The sequence below is a fragment of the Arctopsyche grandis genome, chromosome 4 (genome assembly GCF_051622035.1).
Source record: "Arctopsyche grandis isolate Sample6627 chromosome 4, ASM5162203v2, whole genome shotgun sequence".
Taxonomy (NCBI): domain Eukaryota; kingdom Metazoa; phylum Arthropoda; class Insecta; order Trichoptera; family Hydropsychidae; genus Arctopsyche; species Arctopsyche grandis.
The window spans coordinates 8280693-8305469 of record NC_135358.1 but is presented as its reverse complement, the minus strand read 5'-3'; the positions used below and the strand labels follow the sequence as shown (position 1 = coordinate 8305469).

The following is a 24777-nucleotide window of genomic DNA, read 5'->3' as shown; positions in this document are numbered from 1 at the left end:
AAAAAATTCTAAATACTTCCATTATTAAAAACTAACATAAAAAACTGGTTAAAATTATTCTTATTAATTAACAAACATTTTAAAGTTTTAAAATTCCATATTGCGTTTTATCACTGGACTACATATTGTTCATTGAAGAAAAAAGTGTACTGGTTTTATCTCGCGACTTACCAAGACAGATTCTCAAAAAACCAGTAATGTACTGGTAAAAACAGTACGAATGGTCAGCTTACATTTATTTTGCATTAAATATGTGATTGATAATATTGAGCAACAACAAATCATGCTTTTTACTTTCTGGAGCGGAAACAAATCAATGTTTATTAACCCTCCCTCACCGAAGTGGGGTATGCAAGTCCCCAATTTTTACGTTTTTCGTAATAACTATGTAGTTTTCAAAGCTATACACCTTATATTTCTTTTATTCCTAGAATAAACTATAAGAAATTTATTTTAATAGATTTTATGATATGCTATAGAAAAGGGGTACATCGTAAAATAATACATTTATACATTTCTATGTTCCTAAGTATGATTTAAAGGCGGTAGCGATAAGTCATGTTTTTGACTATTCGCTTGCAGATTCTTGTTGATTGATGTGTAGGAATCTCGTCGTCGTCATCGTCATCGAAACATTCGAGAATATTCCGCAACAACAAACTACATTCCCGAAAACCAGACGTCGTACACCTGCAGTCATTATATTAAACTCAAGCGGAACGCCCCTACCAGTCGAGTGGAACCAAAACGGTCGAAACACGCCGCCACCATTAAACCACATCGAGCGGAACGGCGCCAATCATTCCAGAAAATTCTACGCCTCGACAAAAGTGCATTCCTCTCGTACGCATCAACAACTAAATGCTCGTACGCATCAACAACCAAATGCACGTACGCATCAACAACTAAATGCTCGTACGCATCAACAACCAAATGCACGTACGCATCAACAACCACTTCCACCAAGCATTCCAGAAACACTATAAAAGGAGGTACAACCCAAACAACGCCAGTCGACCCACAGCAGCAAGCGTCGACACACAGCAGCAGACCAGTCAACATACAGCTCCTGACCAGCCACCACTACACTACGCGGACTTGGAAGATCAACCAGCCGGACGAGCCAGCATCACACTGCCGTATCCAGAGACCTTCCGAACATAGCCGAACAACGAGCCAGCAACACACTGCCGCATCCAGAGACCTTCTGAACATAGCTGGATGCCGAGCCACAACAGTGTTTCGTTAGGCCGGGATACGGTCAACACATCGCTACCCCGCCTACAGATGAATCAATGGCTACGTCCACACAACCGATATCTACACCCGATATTTACGAAATTTTCCATATTCAGTTGCCATATTGCAACCTGTGGCTGCTATTTAGAAACTGACTATGGCAAATTTCGTAAATATCGGGTGTAGATATCGATAGTGTGGACGTAGAAAAAAAGGTTCGGTGAACCTTTAACAAAGCACCGCGAACAATTAACAATGAACGGCACGCTTCCGGTCCGCTCACTAGCTATAACTAGAGGTCGGAATCTGAAGGGGCCGGAAACGTGCCGCCTATTGTTCCATTGTTGTAAATCCTTTGTAAAAAAGGTTCGGCAAACCTTTAACAATGCATTTACAATATTTGAACAATAAACAGCCCCTTCAGATTCCGGGCTCTAGCTATAACCATAGCGCGACTTCGTACGTAAATGTATCCTGTGTGCGCTCAAGTACCGAGTTTTTGTTAACGAAGATGACGGGGTTTGCTACAAACCGCTGCAAACGACGCGCTGCATTTCGGTATTTGACGTCTCGACGAAATTCACGACAGTTTTAATTTAAGCATGTACGAAAGACGAGATATTCATTGGGTTGCGCAGATGAAAATTCGCTGTGCATTGATGATTGGCAATTATTAAAATTGAGTTGGATCTTTCTGGCAAGTTTAAAAAGGCAAAAATCGAGACAAAAGTATGAATCGAGTGTACGGATATAGCACGACTTGTACCATACGAAACTAGGTCGATGATATCACATACTTCCCTCATCGAACTTAATCTATACAAATGCCATCATCGCGTCCTGTTCTCGTACACGAAAGTCAGCCGTAGCCGAAATACTTCGTCCAGCTTACCCATAAAGGCGATTCGACTCGCTCCAGATACGCAACTACGTATCAAACATATAACACAAAGGAAGACCTCGACCCCGTTGGAATCTTCCAGAACGTGATCTCACCAGCATCGTCCCCAGATGCCAGTGAGCTTCAGGATTTCGACCTGGCTCGTTCCAGCGAATCCCCTGCCAACTTCGCTGTACATACGAATACACCTACATTAAACGGGTTTGGTGCAAGCGCTCGACAATCACCAGACAGACTGAACGACAGATAAACTGGATGGCAGCTTTAAACGCAATTCTGACTCCAGGTTGATCGTTTCCTATCAGAGTTTGCCAATGTTTTCTCTGATTTCACTGTTGAAACAGTTCCCGGAAAAAAAATTGGCTAAATATCCTTCCTACCTACTATGTCACCACTATTTGAAGTATGATTGATGTACTATGGAGGATGAACGAATGAGACGACTGGCATGTTAATGCACGTGTTTATTATATGACAGCTGAAGACAGAGTGAGTAGTAGCTCTCCGAACCCAGCCGAGTTGGTTCCCACTCGCAGGAAGGCAACCAAACTCGACCATGTCGTATAAGCGAGCCGCCACATCACTCCCTCCCCCAGCATCAGCGATACCAAAATTACAAAGAAACAAATTTTACAATAGAAAAAAAATTATTGTTACACAAAGAAGGAGAAAAAAATTATTGAGTGGGGAGAAAAAAATTGTTGACGTGGGTCATCCGCTGTGTACATAGGTGTACCGCCCTGAATGGTCGGTAGATTCGAGGGCGGTGACGTCGCGAGCAGGACGGTGGGTGGTCCGATGGTCGCGCCGATGCGATGCGATGCTGCGGCGGCGCCGCTCTTCCGAGGCTGATGTCGGTTGGTGGGGCGGCGGGGGCGGCAGGGGCATCGATGTGGTTGATGATACTCCGAGCTGGACTGTGAGTCGTTGTGGCTCGTGGAGGTGTTGTAGCGCTACCGCCCGTCTCGGCGTGACGACGCTCGTGGGGACGGACGGGGCCTTGATGATGATGATGATGATGGTGCTGAGGTGGTGTATATCTTGTGGTGCTGGATGACCGTTCTATGTGTAGTGGATCGCGCATGACTCCACATCCAGCTGTCAAGATCGTCGTCTCATTCGCTCCCCCATTTTTTTAAGCACCTGTCATCGACGTTGGCTGGACTCCAGTCGGTAGGTAGGTGGGTAGGTAGGTAGGTAGGTAGCCGTGTCTGCTCGTTTATTGTCACCCGCGGGCCGCGACGCGTGTTGATGGCGATGGGGGCGCGGCGGGTAGCTTCTCCGCCTGGCTCGGCGAGGCAGGGATGAGCGGCATGTTGAAATTGATCGAGGCTGCGTGGCTCGATGTCGGGGGTCACCAGTATGGAGGATGGACGAATGAGACGACTGGCATGTTAATGCACGTGTTTATTATATGACAGCTGAAGACAGAGTGAGTAGTAGCTCTCCGAACCCAGCCGAGTTGGTTCCCACTCGCAGGAAGGCAACCAAACTCGACCATGTCGTATAAGCGAGCCGCCACAGTACAATAAAATTTATGTACAATTCGTTAATTTGCGAGTTTTTCAGTGTCTCGTAATTCAACGACTTGTAATAAAAATGCTGCATTTGTAATTGTAATTGTAATTTGTAATTGGCCAGGAAGGCGCATTGGGATTTTCCTGTAAGGCCTTCCTGGTATATATGTAAAAATAAAATAAATAAATAAATGTAAAATGTCAAGTTTGCGTTGGGACGGTGCGAGTGCAGTGGCGGTCCTGCGCTGCTCGTCGTTCGGTTGGTCAATTGTTCAATTGCCCAATTGCTCGATGCTCAGTCGTCGTTCGGTGGCGGGCGACGAACGTTGCGCGTAGCCGAAGCTGTAGCCGTAGCCGTAGCCTGCAGTGGTGTAGTAGCAGTGGCAGTGGCAGTGGAATTGTAGGGCTTTGCAGGGCCATGCCGCTGTTCGGCAAGCGCGAGGCGGGCAAGAAGTCGCGGCGGGAGGGCGCGGGGGCGGCCGGGGGCGCGGGTGGGGGGGCGCTGGGGGGCGCACCGTTGGCCCCCATCGAAGACAAGTACGTGCTGAAGGAGCTGCTGGGCACCGGCGCGTTCTCCGAGGTGCGGCTGGCGGAGTCGCGCGACCGCCCCGGCTCCATGTTCGCCGTGAAGATCATCGACAAGAAGGCGCTCAAGGGCAAGGAGGACTCGCTGGAGAACGAGATCCGCGTGCTGCGCCGCTTCAGCGAGCTGGCCCGCCAGGCGCGGCCCGACGCCGCGGACGCCGGACCCTGGCTCTCCCACCCCAACATCGTGCAGCTGCTGGAGACGTTCGAGGACAAGTTCAAGGTGTACCTGGTGATGGAGCTGGTGACGGGCGGCGAGCTCTTCGACCGCATCGTCGAGAAGGGCTCGTACACGGAGAAGGACGCGGCCCACCTCATGCGGCAAGTCCTCGAGGCCGTCGACTACATGCACGAGCAGGGCGTGGTGCACCGCGACCTCAAGCCCGAGAACCTGCTCTACTACAGCCCCGACGAGGACAGCAAGATCATGATCAGCGACTTTGGCCTCTCCAAGATGGAGGACTCGGGCATCATGGCCACGGCCTGCGGCACCCCCGGCTACGTCGCCCCGGAGGTCCTCGCCCAGAAGCCGTACGGTAAGGCGGTCGACGTCTGGAGCATAGGAGTCATCTCCTACATCCTGCTCTGCGGCTACCCGCCCTTCTACGACGAGAACGACGCCAATCTCTTCGCTCAGATTCTCAAGGGCGACTTCGAGTTCGACTCCCCCTACTGGGACGAGATCAGCGACTCGGCCAAGGACTTCATCCGCCACTTGATGTGCGTCGACGTCGAAAAGCGCTACACTTGCAAGTATGTGCGATACACTACACTTTGAATATCTCACAAAATACCATATTTCAATGTTTCCTTTCCAGCTGTACAAAACTTCATTTCATACCAACGTTGTTTCATTCAATCGGTTATCTCATAAAATACTTACTTAGTGGGTCACGGTCCACCAGTTGCAGTACGTCTCTATAAAGGGTATTATGTATAATGTACACATTACGTGTTTATCGCTTACGATTCGAATCGGTGTTGTTTATTCGTATGAAAAAATTATGTGGAGTGAAAATTTCATGGATTTTAACACCGCAGTGAATAGCCGTGAAGAATTTGTTTTGTAGATAGCAGCAAAATATCGCACTATTCGATACGAGGGATAACTTCACGTAGAAACATGTACTCGTCGAATATATACATATATTAATATATGCACAATATTGATAAATTCAAAGATGGAATTTCAAGTTTCAAGATATTCACCCCATCCTAAGTATAGTCAGCATTGAAGTAGAATGGGTAGAAGCGCTCTCGGCTTCCAAAAATGTTGCTACAAAAACTCCATGCATACGGAGATTTCGGCTGTTTTTCTCAGTTGCAGTAGGATCTCTTTGAAATAGGCTCTACTTGTGAAATTGTGTGGTAGTATTAGTTCGACAAAGTCTATATGTGCACGTGCTATTATTACAGTTATTATTACTTTATCTACATTGAAGTAGTATGCATAGAATTGCTCTCAGCCCCTAAAAATGTTGCCACAAAAAATCCGTGTGCCCGGAGATGTCAACTGTTTTGTCCAGTTGTTGTAAGGGACGATCACTTCGTAAAATTTATTTAATTAACATTTTCTACATACATAGGTCGTATATATAAAAAATATAATTATGTCTAATGAAGATCTTTGAAATTTGGAGTAAAATTTGTTCAAGCCGCTCGCAGCAATGTAACTGTGAACAATATTTACGAACTTCATTATGGAGTACAAAGATTCACAGCTATATTTTTTACCAAAAATATAAAACAAACAGCAAGCAGCTTTCTTTCAGACACAAGTTTCCAAAATTCAATTATAGAAGTAGATTTAAGCGGCATTTGCAATGTCCGATATCATCTATAATAACTCCAATGGCCCAGTCGCTTTTTCAACAAGTATTATTTCAGACATTTTAAAGCCATCATCAATAATATCACAAATAAAACAATGGTTCACAAAATAAGCAAATGTAGATTTCAAAGTTTTCAAATCTTCAAACCTACATTTGAAATCTGCTTGTAATTCTTTTTTTTTTTTTTATATCCGTTTAACTTTTCTTCTTTCATAGTACATAATTATATTTCCGAACAGCCTCAATTTGTTCAAATAAAGATGTTTAAATATTGAATATTTAAAGGCAAATGTGGATTAAAATAATTATCATAAGAATTCGTAATCATTATCGTTATGAATAATCATTATCATAATGAATCAGTAATAATGTCATTTGTTTTTAAATGTTTTTTCCTATTATTTTGTAAACGTATACACTTATACGGAATTGTAATGGAAAGTTGATCAAATTAAATTTAAAAATGTTTTTTCAGACCTGAGAGCACGATTTCAATACCAGACAATAATTTAAAATTTTAATGATTAGCACTCGTGGAAAATGATTAAAAATTTTGTATATTTTGTAAAATTTTATCTTTAAAACTAATTCAACGTTAACCAAAAATCTAATAACGTTAAACCTAATATCGAAGCCATACTTACTACCTGAACGCTTCACATTGTCAATTTTGGGACAGAGAAAATAGCCTAGTTGGATCTTTGTTGCTAGTTTTTCGGCTAAACTTGCAGACATATTTAGCCGTATATTGAAAAATTTATAATTGGGATAATCATATTCAAAAAGATATGGAAGTGTTTCCACTTTGTACTAGACTTTTTATTGCTACTAACATTACAAAATATGTAATATGAAAATAATGTTTTTTAAGCTCCGCTTTAATGATTCATGAACTATTTCTGTACTGATCTGCCGGTGTAAAAGATGATTATTTTTTTTTTTAGGAAACCCGTTTTCACATTATTTAGATGGAATTGAACTCTTGTCTAAAAATAGATATTTATTTTAAACTTTGAATTAACATAAATCCCGCTGTCACCTAAATGTGGCTCGGCCCGTAAGGTCATCAACAATTGATTTATATTTATATCTAAAAGGTCATTTACAGTTTTGTGAAGCTAAAAAAATTCAGTCCCGTTCAATAATAGATACATCCCACATTATTGTATAAAATTATTTTCTGTATTTTACTTACATCTAATATATAATTTCGAAAGAGACTTTGTATGCAACTATCTAACTATTGTCGGTTCGTAGAAATCGTGACAAATGAGTATTCATATATAATAAAACTATGTATTCAAATAAATTTGATAAAATGTTTACTATTGGATTGGCCATGTTTAATCGGTTTATATTACAAATACCGAGCGAAGCCGGGTAAAACCCCTAGTATATACATATAAGTAAACCGAGACATGTATGTAATTGGAGAGTAATTAAAAACTCATCTACAATTGAAACATCGGCTGAAATAATATTGGAAACGTTGGAATTCAAAATTGAGTCACCTGTGGAATACGAAACATCTATTTCAATTAGTTTTCCAATTGAAATAAATGCTAACAATTTCCTCACCTGTATAATTACGAGAATGGCTTTTGCAATATTGTTCCATTCGATGCATTCAATCGTATATATTATGTTTTATATTGATTACAAATTGTAAGTGCGATTATGGAAACTAGTGGGATCCATTCATATAGCTCGGTGATTACCTTAACCGTTTGCCCGCGGCCATCTTCTATGGAAGCTTTGGGCTACAAGTCTGTAGCGCTGCTGTCTTCCATAGAATTTCTGAACTTTGCACGGGATTTTGAGGCTTATATGCACCTATTTCAACTGTTTTAAGGTTCAAAATTGGTTGAATATATTACTGAGAGTTGAATGCCATCTATTCAATTTGCTTAAAATTCATATATACCAGTTAAAATTAGTTTTTTGTGGAACCATACTGAAACCTCGTTTATGTGACGTCACGTCTGTTGAACAATGGCGACGATATGTCTCAATTGTATGAAGAATGATTATTAGACAATTAAGCCAAAACTATTAGATATATTATGTATTTTATTGTTTAAAATAATACTTTATGTGTTAATTAACATATCTGGCAAAAGGTTAATGCTAAACGCCGAGAGGCTCCCAGGTTCAAGGACTACCTTTGGTTGACTTAAATTTAAATTAATTTATTCGGAGTATTTCTGCCGTGGTGCTGGTCAAACTTTTATATATTTGTGAAGTCGATCGGAGTGTGCCAATTTATCTGATTTCATTGTTGAAACGGTTCCTCATCAAATTTGCAAAACCATCTTATCCACTATGGGCGAAAACACACTGAGTGGTATGGGACGTCACGTCCCTGGCTTGTAAACAGTGGGTGTTCCCCAAACCGAATTCGGGTGTAGTTGCACGTGCAGATTGCATATGTTTGGGAGGTTGCACTTGTAATTTAGGGATCCCAAATCCGAATATTCGAATACTTTTTATACGATCTTATGTTTTTATTTTAATCTACAGCACACTTTGATGTCCCGGATAATGATTCTCTTAAAATTTTAATAATATCGTGAACCTTTTAAAACTACAAATAAATAATTTAAAGCTACTATTCGATATTCGAATATTTGGGATCCCTAAGTTGTGTATGCATATCCGTATGCAACCGACAAGTTTCTCCTACATTTATTTAAATATGGGATTCATCGTTATCGATCACTGTCGAGCAAGGATAAATAAAATGATAAAATATCACTGAAAACACTCCAGGAGGTGATTTTTGGGACTGTGTACCATTTATATTTGATAGGGGTACTCCGTTTTTTCCCATGTTTAACCTTTCCACCGCGTACGACTACTATACATGTCCTAGCGAACATGCCCTCAGCGCGTGAGACACGCATAGATTATAGTCTATTGTGTTAAAATTTTATAACTTGGTTGAAAATATTACTAAATGTATACTTTACCAAATTCAATAGATGGCAGTAGTCAAAAAAAATTCAATATAGGCTAAAATAATTTATAAAATATTACAACCTATATTTATAGTCGAAAACGCGATAACAAAATCCTCAAAAAAGCAGCCGCGTACAGGGCATGTTCGCTAAATTTGGTGACGCGGGCAAAGGGTTAAAAGTATCTAAAAAAAAAAACACGTACCACTCTGTGTGTTTTCGCTCAATGTCATCACTATTTGAATATGATTTCAAATTTATTGATCTATAAATTTAAATATGTACATACAAGTTTAATACCACAGGTGTCGCTCAGGGTCAATTCGTATGGCATAATGGAGAAAAATAAATGCAGTTCCGTTTTTATGAAAAAAATCTAAATAAATTAGATTAAGTTGTTTCATTTATTCATTGAAATTTAGGGGTCAGCTTCAGATACCATTCTGTAAATTATGTAGGATGTTTATAATATACTAGTGTTATACCCGATGAAATATCGTCGCATGGGTGTTGGCATATTAAGTTATTAAATAAAAGTAATATGTCGGTGTTCGATCCGCATGTGGTCGAATATTTAATATTCATATCTAATTGTTTAATATGAAAAAAAATGGTAAAATCTACCTACATATAAACAATATAAAACACTAATTGAAAAATTAATTATGGCGGTAAACGCTTAGAGACTTAACACTGTCTATTTGCCTAGAGGATATGTATATACAAGTTTTTTTCTTTCGTTATTATTATATATTTTCGTATATGTTTTGGCTTTGACTTTCATATGTATGTCAAATCGAAACGACCATTAAGGCACGGCGAGCGTTATCTCAGACAGACAGACACACATACAGAATAGCTATATTATATATATGATATTCATTAATTTATTTCTTACATATATACCAGGAAGGCCTTACAGGTAAACCCCAATGCGCCTTCCTGGCCGATTACAAACCATGCAGCATTTTTATTACACAAGTTGTTGAATTACGAGACACTGTAAACTCGCAAATTAACGTGACATCTATGAATTGTATATCAATTTTATTGTACATTAATCATACTCAAATAGTGGTGACATAGTAGGTAGGAAGGTTTTTAGCCAATTTTTAATCGGGAACCGTTTCAACAATGATATCAGAAAAATTGGCAAACTCTGATAGGAAACGATCGACCTGGAGTCACAAATCCAGGTCTAACCAGCAGCATACTCTGAAAAATTCATTTTCACTCGAGGCCCGCCCCTGGGATCGAATCCGACACCTCACCACGCTAAGCAGAAGCTTAACAACCGAGCTATGCTGCTGGCTATATGTATGCATGGTAAACGAACATTTTCGATATTTCGACTTTCGCTACGGTGACGGTCACCGATCAAAGATATATGATGACATGATACGTTTTGGCAGTGGTTTACGACTATTATAGTACGGTGAGCGTTATCTTAGACCAGTGGTTCTTAACCTAGGTTCGATCGAACCCCAGGGGTTCGGTGAGTCAGTCTCAGGGGTTCGAAGGAAATTCACCAGAGCCAGGTTCAACAGCAACTCTTCAGAATAATAACGCTCTCAACGTTTTGGTGTCAACAAATGGTAACGTACCCTGTTATTGCTAAGAAAGCTCTGGAGATTTTCATACCGTTTGTTACAACATATCTTTGCGAGCAATCCTTTTCGAGGATGCTGGACATAAAAACGAAGAAAAGGAACAGGCTTCAGAAACCTTGGCAATTGCCAAGGTTTCTGAACTGGTCTCTGATAGGCAACAGCAGAAGTCACACTCTGATATGCAGTAAATATTCATTATTATGTTTTTGTTTTTGTGTGAAAATCATGTTATAATGGTTTAGTTCTTTGAACACGGTGATGTTCATTTTGTGCACCAGTAAAATATATACGTATGTTTTGAATTTGAAAAAAATCATATTTTATTTTTCCAATTAAGAAGGGTTCGGTGAATGCGCATATGAAACTGGTGGGGTTCAGTATCTCCAACAAGGTTAAGAACCACTGTCTTAGACGGACAGACACACATAATACCGATATTATATATATATATGATGATGTTAACTTATTTGCCCTAGATTGAGCGAATTTGAAAATAATAATATGTATATTTGTTTATCAGGCAGGCGTTGGGTCATCCGTGGATATCTGGAAACGCCGCTAGGAACAAAAATATTCACGGCACCGTGTCGGAGCAGTTAAAGAAGAATTTCGCTAAGTCGAGGTGGAAACAGGCGTATCATGCGACTACCGTAATAAGACAAATGCAACGCATGGCCCTCAGCAGCGGTGGAAGTTCCTCTCGTCAAACAACGGCGCCCAGAGGACCGCAGTAATGTTTCAACTGAAAATTCCCCATGACATTAACACAAGAATAATAAATTTGCTATTTGATTGTCTATTCTTTGGAGGGTTATAAACTCATAGTTACTTTTACATGACTGTTGAATTTGATCATAATTTTAATGATATTTGTTTAAATATTTTACTGTTAAATATTTACTTTTGTTCTTTTTTTTTTTTATTACTTTTTATATCAAATTTTAGAGGCATGGTAGAAGTTTATTTTATTATTTTATTTATGATTTTTTTTTGCATTGTAAGCCGAGCTATTTGTACATATGTACATTTATATGAAGTATATATGTATATACATTTCAAGTTCATTTCATTGGTTATATTAAAAAAATAAGATTTTTTTTTATATAGCAGAAGCTCAACCATATTCAATAGAACAGTGTTTTTGTTTATAAATAAAAATTTCACACATTGAAATAAAGGAATTGGATTACTAATATTAAAATCACCAGTTCTCGAAACTATGTAATTTGACGTTGATAGCTTTTAAACTTGTGTCCATTCTATGCATTATTCATTTCAATTAAGGCTTCTTCTATTATCTGAAGGTGTCTGTTAAGTGTTTTAAATTAGTATAACGGGCTTTAGCTTATTGCGTAGTTGGAGCTAAAGTTCAATACGGAAGCTATCTGATAGATGAAATATTTATCTCGAATTTGGTTGCGGAAAGGAATCATAAAGTTTTAACGTTTTTATGAGAATGTATATATAATATATGATACATGTGTTTTTGTATGATTATTGATGTGTTAGTTGTTTTTAATTTAAACAATATTTCCAAAGGTGAAATATATGTATGGCACGTAAATTTTAAGTAAAGACTTCTAAGATTTAACTTACTATCTAAATTAAAAATATTTTTTTAACGGAGAGGGTTTTTCGAGCTTGTGTTGACAAATGTTTTAAACTTGTGTCTCGCTGTGATTGTACAATGCTTTTGAATGGATTGAGAAGGTACAATCTTACGGTGTTTTTATTTTAAATTTGATTATTTTCGTTTTTTTGAAACACTACATTAATTGTGTAACGGAGTGCATGTGCATTGTGCATTGTGCATCCTCCGTTGAGTATAAAATTTTATCTTAGATTTTAATAAATACACGTGATAATATTTAAAGTGGTTATACAAAAAATATAATGTAAACAAGAAATTGAAATATATTGTAAATTTTCAATATTAGTAGTCTTATTGATGTACAAAAAATGAATTTTACTACACTTGATATCATAATAAATTAGCCTTGAAATTGTTTGTTTGCAAAAGAGTAATTCTATTATATAATATTTAATATGAATTACACTTGATTTTTTATTTATTTTTTCATTCTCACTTGAAATGTAAACATTGGAGTTGATGCATAATAAATAATGTAGAAACTCATAATAATGTTATCACTTCCGAAGTGTTAATACACATTCGGAATAAATAAAATGTTAGATAATATTAATGTTGTTCTTCACAATACTTTTGATAATTCAAATACATACAGTGAAACCTCTGAAGTGACTGAAATTGAAAATGACTATTTTTATCATATTAATATACATATTTATATATTGGAATAGTTTTTTTATGATTTTTGTTTAAATCTCATTAAATTCAAAAAAGACTTATATTGATAAATGTAAATTCATTATTGGATTAAATTTTTTTTATCACAAAAGTAAAGTATATAGAATTGTTATAGATTGAAACTTGTTATCTTTTCAACAATGTAGATTCAAATCGTTGAAAATATGTAAATTGAATTTCATATTAGATATGTATATTTTTTTATAATCATTGCCCTACATACATATTGTTTTAAGACTTTAACTCAGCTATGCATGTTTTTATCTTATTGTTCATTAATTCCGATACATGTTAATCAGTCGGCGATGAATTGTATACGTTATGTCATAGCTGATGATCATCTATGTGGATAATTTCCATCAATATTTTGAATTCCTGTGCCGAGTTGACAATTCCAATTCGTTGCGCTGTTTTGTGTAAATATTTAAACTCGTACATTCGCTTTTTAAATATGAATTTAATAAATTATTTGATGTTGAAAGGTACCTGATATATAGTAAGCATTCTTATTTTATTTTATTTTTTGCCAAATGAGAGTCTATTTACATTGGAACTATTTAAATTGACAATTGCTTTTTTTAACAAAATAAAATTGAGTCGGAAACAAATGAAATATTTTTTCTTTTTTTTTTTCTGCTAGCCATACATATTCGTATGTATTTAAATATGATTAAAAATTTCTTTTTTTGCTGTTTATTATTACACCTTTGCTTTGATATGCATATTTGTAATTAATTTCGTTATGTATTGATGAGTTTACAATATATATATTAATACAAAAACGTATCGTTAAGTAATTGAAAATACTCACTTTTTAATATGCGCGCACAATTGTCATAGTTTTTCTGATACTATCAGAATTCATGTCTAGATAACAGTTGCATTGTTTTGGAAATGGAAATGAAACATACCTATTGATTATTATTCTACATTCATTTCGGATAAAATCATTCAGTTGACAAAACAATTATTGTTTTTGATTAAGATTTAAATATACATATGTTATTATAACGTCAGAAAATTGCATACGCATATATGTATATATTATCCATTCCAAATTGGATCTCTCAAGTAAACATTTTTAATAAGAGTACGCTTCAATCAACTCGCATTGTAATTTGATTCGATTCCTATTCAGACTGCTTATTGTTTGTACAAGCACAGTTTTCCATACACTTTGTCTCCTATTTCTAGTAATTATTGGTATTTATACAAACCGGTCTACTATTCAATAAAAGTTATATTTATAGAAAGTTGAATATATATTATTATATTCATAGAAATTAAGCCCTTTCCAAATTTCACCTTCTATAAATTCTTTATTATGGTCTTAATGATGTTGTTTGAATATGTACTTACGTTACACAATATAATATCTTGTACGGTGGTTCTCAAATCGTTGTTCATGAAACACTGTTGGTCCATGACAATGTTTACTTATTATTATGCACTCTATTAGGATATACAATTCGTATTTTATGTACGTGAAATATGTGTTTATTACAAAATTATATGTAAAGTCCGAAGCCAGCTTTGCCTCACTCACTTGCATATATGTGTGTGTGTGTATTAGAGTATTAGACAAACCAGGACAATCTAGTTTTTGCAATGTAATCAATAAATAAACTATTAATTTAATGTTTTAAAGGAAAATGTCTATTGTATATAAAAGAATTATATTTTAATCGGTGGTCCATGATGAGCTGAGAACCATTGTCTTAATGGAAAAATAAATATTAGTATGAGTAAGTCTTTTATATTATAACTAATAACTGGTTCGTGGTTGCTTATACCTATTGTAGGATTTAATATTTGAAAATCAAAATTGCTTTTGTAAATTTCCAATTTGGCGAATGTGTTTCGTTTACAAATTGAATGTTTTCTAATAATTGAAATTAAAAAATACATTAACATCGATAAATGGGTGCCTACCGGTTGTACGATCCGTGTTTTAGGTATTTATTCAATATATTCGAAAATTAACAATGCTATATATTGGTGTATAGTAAAAAGGATATTCCTCGTTTTTTTTTTTTTCGTTTTGACAATATTTTTGTAATAGAGTTTCCGTTACTTTGTCGAATGGATTGGTCGACCCAAAGTTAGTGGGGGAGAAAGGTTATAGATTAATTGTAAATTGATCCTGGGTTAAGTCATGTGCCAATACGTCCATTAATCATACCGTGTTTTGAGAATATTGTTTTTGTACAAGTCTTGCATTGCAACGGCCATATTGTTTCGAGTGAAAAAAGCTAGGAAGATGTGTAGGTTTGAATTTCAAAAAATACAATTGCATTTTTGTGATGCTTATAGCATATCTCGTATTCATATTTTGTAAATATGTATATTAATGTGTAAGCTGAACTTTTTTGTGATAAAAGTGCCGATATTTACTTACAATATATAGCAAACTTATCTGCAATTCGGTTATTTGCATATCTTATTTGTATATCACTAATACATATATAATATATTCGGAGCAAAACGGAAATTCATGTAAGGTTTTAAAAAAAATGTCTACAATTGCTAGTATAGGCACGTCAAAAAAGGCATTCTGCAATTTATGATCTCGAAGTTATATTTATATTTATTTTCGATTTTTTAAATTTATCAAAACATTGATCTGTCTTACTATACGTAATTTTTCTTTTGAAACATTTTATTTGCATTCATATGACAATGTTTTTTTATAGTTTCCATTTTAAATAATAGGTAAGGTTTTACTTAATATTATTATATATTGAGAAATATTAATTCAAATAATTGCCAATGGTAAATGATATCGTCCTACATATATGTATATGTGAAAATCATTTTGTTAATCAAGATTATTTTCGCAACCAATATAACTTTTTATATGATTTTTTCCAAGAGATTAAATAGAAATCATATAGTAAAATTCGGATTTTTTTAATACGAAAATTATTATCAATATTTTGAATGGTTGCATATATGTATGTATTGAATAATTGACAAGCAAAAAAAAAATCATATTTATTCTATACGTATGATCTATTTATTATTTAACTCAACTGATTGTTCCCCGTTTGAAATTCTTGCTTTTAAAATTACAATAGGAATGCAAATAAAAATCTACTACTTACGTATATACATACATAAATGCGGCTGTATAAAATTAAAAAATGCTGTACTTACAATTATTTTGTGGTTGTGGCTATTTGCAGGTACTAGCAAATTATTGGCTATTTGCAGGTACTATATCTGCGAATTATTGGCTATTTGCAGATATAGTACCTGCAAATAGCCACAACCTTCTTTTATTAAAATAAAAACCTGTTACTCTGGATCTAATTTATTTTATCTTTCATTGTTGCCATATATGTATACTTTAAGAATAATTCCTCTTCTTCTTCAAAAAAATCTATCCAAAATTTTATATCTACTGACTTTTTATATTATATTCAATATTGTGTGTATGTATTGTGTTTGTTGATTGTTAATAATATAAAAAAAACTACGTACATAGATAAAGTAAAAATATATGAAATAATTCAGAATTTTAATACATATGTAGTTTTTTCGTTGCTTTTATTTCTCAATTTAATGTTTATGACATTTACATTTATTTAAAATACTATATTTGAAAACTACACTTAGCATTTGGCGTGTCATAATTTAAGTTTTATATAAAAAATAGCTATTTTTTATCAAATATGAATAGTATATGTATATTTTGTTTTGTTACCGTGTTAAAACATTTCTTGAAACATATTTAACTGTTGATATATAGACGAGATATACATGGAATCGTCACGAAACAAATTTCATCTATTGAATTGATTTATTATTCACCTTTATGAAACATTTTGGCACTCGTAATCTACTCGGTTAAATGTGTTTTGACTTGTTTATCGAAGAATATAAAGTTATGCTGTTACATTGAATGTTTAGCAGTAATGTGCCTATATTGAAACCATTTTAATCTGAGATGTTATCGATTATATATTCGACCAGTTGTATTTTAAATTGTTGACATTCGTAGCATTTTATTAACATTGACAACTGTTTTTTGGAATTGCGATAAGCTGTTACTTCTCAATTTATACGCATTTTCCAAGCACTCGTATCATTTTGAATAAAGAATTTTCTGTGATTGTTGAAAAAACAAAAAAAAAAAGAATATGTATGTATGTATGTGTATTGTATAATATAATATGCATAGACGATAAGTTTTATATGTTCTTTGAATTTTAGAATTTATCAATATGGTGAATATGTATGACAGAATAATGTTCCGTAGGTGTGTAAGAGATTAAGAATAGGAAATAATTTTCAATGAAATGTTCATAAATTGTTAAATCACTCATTCATATATATATATTTTTTTTCGTTTCGTTCGGGCGCTGATGAGGTAATGATTTATGAACATGTATGGTTTCTTGACGTTGTACCAGAAGATTCCACGCTACATTCCGTTGGGCTTGGACTATGCTTGTGCGCCCTTTCCTTCCTCGTCCATGATCGATGTCTTTGAAGTGAGTGGTAAAACGTCGAGAGCCATTATATCGTACGAGGTATATTTTATATATGTATATGCGGTATAAAATTCGCATTATTGATTTTTATCACTGCTTAAAAACTCCGTGTTGAAATCGGTGTTTACATTTGTACGTTGTCGTTTGGTTTTGGTTCGTTGGAGTCAGCTTAAACTGAAATGATTCCAATTAAAGTAATTAAATTATGCCAATTTGAAGCCGTTGTAGCATTGATTATATTGTATTAGCACTAAACGTTACAAGTTTAAGCATACTGATGATGTCTTTTCTATCAGATAATGATCTACTTCTTGCAATTCATGATATGATGTATATGAACTGATTATTCTTAAATATAATTTAAAATGAAAATAGACTACTGACTATAAATATATTTTTTTATTCTCAAAATAATTAATTTGCTGGTTTATCGTTAAGTCATGTTAGGTATTTGGATATAAATTTGAAAATTGTACAGCAGAATTTCACCATTTTGACGAGGGTTACGTTCCTTAAATCCCTCCACTGATTCTTTTTAACACATTTTTGATTATATATTATGTTATATATATCTTTTCACTTACCGAACCACGCATTTGTTGATGTCTTTGTTTTTCAATTTTGATATCCTTTGTATTTTAGAGGATTATAATTATACCTATGTTTTTTGTTGTTATAGTTTAAATGTTTGTTAGATTTTTTAAATATTGATTTATTTACAACATGCTATGTTTCTCTTTGAAAGTATACTTAATAAAATAAATTGTTAATGTAACATACTATGATTATTTTACTTTTTATCCCAAAATCACCTACATATGTATGTACATACAATCTGAATATGACTTTTACCCAAAATGCTATTCTCCGCAATCCACAACCAGTGATGGGCTACTATAGGTTCGCACCAGCTTGATAGAACCGGTTCCTAAAATAATTTCAGTTTGTAGAGCTGGTTTCTTAAGTACAGAAACTATAAATAATGTGTAGAAAAATGTCTAATTTCAATATTATAATTAACCCTTTGAGTGCTGACGTCTTTTCTGTTGAAAGCCCGCCATGCTGAAAATTTCGCCAACATTTCCAACAAGAATTATTAAGAATTTCAATAGAAAGCAGGTATAAAAATTGTAGCTAATCCAAACAAATCCCAGATAACTACCGCCGAGGATTTCGAGTTTTGTAAAAGTGTGTTTAGACTCTCTAATATATCTTGCAACAATATAAAATAAACAAAAGAAGTCTATCAATGAATGCATTTTTCCAAAATTAGTTTCATCCTCTTCATTGTTGTTAAAATGTAATGCTCACAATCTAAAATAATCAGCAGTTAGGGATTTCCATCGGGAAATTCTGCTATGGTTATAAATTCAGAAATTCCGATGTAAACCAGTAAAAAATATAAATTTGAACTTGAAAAAATACTTTTCGTGGAAGAATGTTCACTAAGGTGTGAGCCGGTTAATTGAATTTTAGCAGCACATCACATTAACCTTGATATATAAAAACCAAATATGTATGTGTATATTTTATTATAGTTTTTACAGTGGATTTTGTATGATTACAATAAATAATAACTGGTTTTATTTCCTTAAATTTACATGATTTTGATAATTATTTTGTAATATTGCTTTATAATATAATGTTCACTGTAGTTATGATACTTTATTCAAGTCAAATTCAAGTTAGCAGGAGTTTGAACTGTCCGGTCTTATGTCAGTTATACAGTTATTATTCAGTGTTGAAAAGTATTTTGATTTGGAAATATATAATATGTGATATATTACAGTATGTACATATGTATATATATAATGTTGAAAAATTGTGGCCTTTTTTTTGATGTAAATTTGTATATATGTAAGACGTTAAATTAAAAAAAGGCATTTATAGTATATTTTTTCAACCGGTGTATAATATCTTCCATTTGGGCCTCGCTGTGATTTTATTTTTTATTCATATTTTGTTTTATTTTATTTTATTTTTTCTTTCTCTTTTGTACATTTTTATATACTATTTTAATTTTGATCAGTGTAAACAAAGAATGGGATTTATGGATTTTATTTTTAATTTTTACACTTTTGTTATTTTTTTTTTCTCTCTGAATGATGTATTATTTTCCTTTTGTTACTTTTTTTGTAATTTTATTTTACCATGTTTTCTGCTTTTGCTTTTTTCCTTTATTTACAGTTTACTTGTTTTTATATCATGTTTTTATATATTTTTCAAATGTAGGCCATTGTGGCGCATTAGGTTCTTCCTGTAATGCCACAATGGTCCAAAACTATTAAATAAATAATACATATAATATATTACGAGATCTATTTCCACAGAAACGCGAGATCCTTCAAATTAAATACGTTTGACAAACTTTAAATATTATAAAAACATTTTTAAATATATAATTGCAGTTTTTAAGATTTGTTTGAATCAAGTTTTTAAGATTTTCATTAGAGCGTCAGTCGACAATGACTTTGGTCTTTCGATGGGAAATCCGAGTGCTCTTGACCACACCAACTGGGCGAGCACACCGAGAGCTCTTGAGACGCCAAAAAGAACAGTGTAATAATTCATTTCTGTTAAGCCGTAATGTTGTAATAAAACACCAGAATGTGCATCGACGTTGGGCCACGGATTTTTGACTTTACCTAATTCTGTCAAAATAGGTGGAACTATTTTGTACAATTTGGATACGAGCTGGTATAATTTATCTTCGGGTAGATACTTTTCGGCGAATTCACGCTGGCAAGTATATCTCGGGTCGGTTTTTCTAAGTACGGCGTGTCCATATCCCGGAACTACTTGACCTGATTTCAATGTTTTCCATATGAAATCTCGAAGCTGTTCTTCAGTTGCGTCTTCTCCGACCTGTTTGCGTAGTTTCATTAACCACACTAAGACTTCTTGATTGGCCAAACCGTGAAGTGGACCGGCAAGCCCGTTCATACCCGCCGAAAAAGATAGATATGGATCACTCAAAGCTGAGCCTACCAAGTGGACAGTGTGTGCTGAAACGTTTCCACCTTCATGATCACTATGAATGGTTAAATATAATCTCATCAATTCGGTGAAATTGGGATTATCAAAGCCAAGCATTTGAGTGAAATTGGCAGACCAATCTTTTTCACTGTCAATAGCTCCAATTCCTTTACCGTCTCTGAAAACGTTTCTGTAAATAGTTGCTGCTATTATTGGCAATTTTGCAATCAGATCCATTGTATCGTCATAAGCATACTCCCAATACTTAGACTTATGCACTCCATCAGAATACGCTTTTGCAAATTTACTTTCACTACTTAAAGCTGTGATTGCGCTGGAAAATTGCGACATCGGATGGACACTTTGTGGCATATTGTTAAGAAGTGTAATAACATGCGATGGCAATTCAGCTCTATTGGCCCATTCTTTAGACAATGATTTAGTTTGAGCTTCTGTCGGAATATCATTTGTCATCAGCAACCAAAATAATCCTTCGGGAAGAGGTTGTGAACCCCCAGGTGCTTTCGGAAGTAATTTTTGACACTCTGGAATGGACAATCCTCGAAAACGAATGCCCTCGTCTGGGTCTAGAATAGATGTGTCCCAAACTAATCCTTTTATTCCTCGCATACCTCCATACATCATATCAACGGTGACATCGCCAAGTTTGGTGCTGCCATGTTCTTCTCGTAGAGTTTTCACTCTCTCTTGTTCTATGGGAATTTTTTCATGCAAAACATTTTTAAGATTCAATTCACCATCTTGATCTGTAGTTATTTTCTCTTGTGGAATGGCTTTGAAGTTTGTTGGTTCCAAATGTAAAAAGCGATTACAAATTGGTGCTGCGGTGACACTTTTATAAGATAATGTACTTGTGCGTTTCATACACTGCATACGTAAACTGAATAGTGCCATTTTTCACAATCTTGAAATTTTAGTCAATGTGTTGTGAAAGTGTTCAGAAAATATCTAGAAAAAATAAAAGCTTGTAAGTATATGTACTACATGTATATATCATCAAAATTTAATTACGTTGCTAGGAAATATCATATTATATTTCATGAGTTATAGACTGTAACAGTATCTGCTTTCTGTCGTTTTATATTACTGACTCTAGGATGGGTCTAAACCGGTATTTATTGTACATAGAATGAAAAAAAACTTGTTGGTGTACTTAAGTGATAGCTTCCATTTGTTACTCGAATGAACGGGAATCAAACTGGAATTTAAATATTTAATAATGCATATCATTCAATGAGAGCACCTCCTCAAACGTTTCACACAATGAATTTCTATTTTTATTCAGCTCATACAAATCTCATCATAACTGGACACATTTATGGTATAGTTTATGATATTATAATCATAGCTGAATTACTGGGGATGCCTATGTTTGACTTTGACATCTAAAATAAAACGTTCTGTTTACGATTAGGGCTGTCAATGTAATAGAAAAAGTAAATAGCGATTACTGATATATATAAAAATAGGGAAAAAAATGATTTGTATAGGAATTGATAAGAATTATTGAAAAGTCAGAATAACATTCCGTTAGTCACATTACTAACAAACTATCCAGTAGATTATATAACAGAATCACTAATAACCATACTAACACACTTGTGAAGAGTCTTGGTGATTACAAAAAATGACTATATTCTTCAGGTATAAACACAGATTACCTAAACACAATCTGCTTTAGATCGCCGACTTTAGAGAGTCTTTAGTTAATATTATGTATGAGATGTATTATGGGCATTTATAAGAATTGTAAATAGGTTTTTGAGCTCTTTTTTCTATTAAGCTGTACATTAACATAAGAATAATATAATACTATAATTACTAACAAAAATAAAATAAAATTGTAAAATAGAAAATGATCAGTAGATCAGTAGCTACATATTAATATATAAATATAATTATAGCTATAAATATAAGATGCATTGTGAACATAATTTAATAATAATAAAAAGCATTTCAAAATCGGAAACATTATCAGTTTTAAACAATCAACGGAATTAGATATGTACAGAGTAATTTGTTATTGAATCAAATTCGAAGTTAAAAATTTGATCAATTCATTTCCTATATTGTTTCCTCATGTTTATAATTCAAATATAACATAAATTTAAAGTCATATATTTTAATTCCTCGTTTTTTTCAAAAAAAAAAAGATCTAATCTAAGCAAAATTACAAAAAAAATAATAACAGTAGGCAACAGTTTACTTTTGCTACGGCTATACTATAACAAAATGTTATCGGTTTGCTTTTGTACTTTAATAAAAATATTTATCGCCGTTAAAATGTTTCTAGTGTGGGTTGGATCAGTCGGATCTGCGTCTATATGTGAAATTTTACTCCTCTTTAACAAAAACCAGATTTGACGAATTCAAATATATGTAAATAACAGTAACCAAAGAATACATCAGTGTTATAAATAACTGTATTCACAGATAACAAAAGATGGTTTTAACAAAAGATGATAAAAAAAAGTATATATTTATAGGTAGAGAAAAGTCAAAGAGGTTCGCAAGAGATTTTCAACTATGTAATCCCAAAAATATGGCAGCCCTGATGTAAAATTTAAGAGGGTGCGATTTAAATTCAATTGCTTCAAACAGTGACCTCCAAATTTGAACACAGCCGTCTGATGGACATGATTGGGTCCCACGTTAACTTTTATAGTCGCAGCTTCGCGCCTGTTACTAACCGCTCAATGAATACGGAATATATTCAGAGTTCAAAGATCCGTCCGGTTGAGTCAGCACGATTAGCGTGATTGGAGTCAAGTTCGGGTCTGAGTGAGCGGTGAAGACTGCGCCCCCGTCGATGGTCAGTATGCGAGTGATCGTGAACTTCCTGAAGATACGTGTAATCCCCCGAATCGAACCAATTGGTGACCTCACAACTGTGGAGTCACTGCCAACTCTGACCCGTTGCACTGATAATGCTAACAATTGTCGACTCGTATAATGGAAACGTTTTCAAATGACAAAATCGTTTATCGCTCGTTTCGCTGCATCGCACGTTTTGCAATCATACGATTGTGCAAATATGAAACGTTGCAGTTTTTTTTTTACACACATGATAGATACATACATCACATCACATCCATGCATATCAAAAATTCTGTGCTAGTCTACTAAAAGTAATTTATTCGATGGTAATTTGGATAATTCATTTCGTTGTTATATAATGGTTTGTAATGATTGAATAATTATGCAAATTAATGCTACTATTTAAATATAAAATAATATATGTACGTCTAAATGTAGCAGAACATCAATCAATCAGGATATGGATTATTAATTAAATCAGTTAAAAAACTGTAGTCAAGAAGAAGAAGGGTTTATTATATAAAATTTATGATTTGTTGGCTGTTAATTTAATGCAATTTAGTTTAATATCGTGTTACGTCCATTGTAATAGCTTTTAAATTAATTCAATACGAAATTTATGATATGAAAAGACTAAACAAAGTTATATATAATACCATTTATGTTGTGATAGAATTTAAATTTTGTGATTTAAAAATGAAAAGGTGACAACAGAGATAGTGCGTGTGTAGGTAAGCATTCACACTACACGTCTTAGAATATACATAATATCTATAAAGTTCAAAAAATATGTGACCTTTATGATATTTATTACACTGAACAACTGCAGACACAGATTTGGTCGATAACCTGTCAATTTGAATGATATATGTATGTATGTACTTGCCAATCAAAGTAGGTTTATGAATATATATAATGAAAAAAATAACGGATGGATTTATTGAATTTTTAACTGTAACGATATAGTTCCTGTTCTATATTAAAATAATACGAAAAAAGGTATAGTAAAGTATTTACTTGTTCGAAAGTATGGTTCTATAGTAGTTCGAGAGTGTAGGTGTAGGTAGTGTGTTACACCTGGGCAGCGTCTCAACCCGAATGACCGGTTTCACCTTGGCTTTAGGACCCACTTCTTTTAGGAGTTCTACTTTTCCAATTTTAATTTGATCACTTGCTAAAACTACTGTCGCGACAGCTAGCTAGTTTCGTTTCGAATTCCAACCTATATTATTATAATAAGTCTATTTTATAAATTCTGACGGTACTGTAGGTGTATATACACAGAGAAATGTAACTTTTTATGTGTAAATATACTTTTTATATATAAATAAAATATGTGTATAAATAAAAATTTAATTTTTAATACATAAAAAAAAACAATACTTGATATATTAAATCATTAGTGAGTTGGTCGGAAATAGTGTCAATGGCATTGCATGTTACAATTTGACGCTTGACCTACGGTGTATGTATGTATTTATGTGCGTATATACACAT

General features: G+C 34.2%; 1 protein-coding gene and 1 pseudogene across 3 annotated transcripts; one reads left to right on the top strand and one right to left on the bottom strand.

Moving 5' to 3' along the window:
- Nucleotides 1–4075: 4075 nt before the first annotated feature.
- Nucleotides 4076–12524, top strand: CaMKI (Calcium/calmodulin-dependent protein kinase I). The gene is made up of 2 exons (XM_077429120.1): nucleotides 4076–4995; nucleotides 11162–12524. Exons 1-2 carry the CDS (start codon nucleotides 4076–4078, stop codon nucleotides 11373–11375), a joined length of 1134 nt encoding a protein of 377 aa, XP_077285246.1. The 3' UTR covers nucleotides 11376–12524.
- Nucleotides 12525–18979: 6455 nt separating this feature from the next.
- On the bottom strand, nucleotides 18980–24533 carry LOC143910389 (putative citrate synthase 2, mitochondrial pseudogene; annotated as a pseudogene). Of its 2 annotated transcripts, none has more exons than XR_013260477.1 (3): nucleotides 24298–24533; nucleotides 19766–21411; nucleotides 18980–19383 (listed from the first exon to the last, which is right to left on the bottom strand). The product of XR_013260477.1 is annotated as a putative citrate synthase 2, mitochondrial pseudogene, transcript variant X2 (transcript). The 2 variants fall into 2 exon arrangements; XR_013260476.1 differs by lacking the exon at nucleotides 24298–24533 and adding an exon at nucleotides 23154–23507.
- Nucleotides 24534–24777: the final 244 nt, after the last annotated feature.

Excerpts from the sequence above, each read along its gene's own strand:
- CaMKI (XM_077429120.1), top strand. The coding sequence starts at position 4,076 with ATGCCGCTGTTCGGCAAGCGCGAGGCGGGCAAGAAGTCGCGGCGGGAG. Across the intron at positions 4,996-11,161 it reads GAAAAGCGCTACACTTGCAA|GCAGGCGTTGGGTCATCCGT; the intron begins GTATGTGCGATA and ends TTTGTTTATCAG.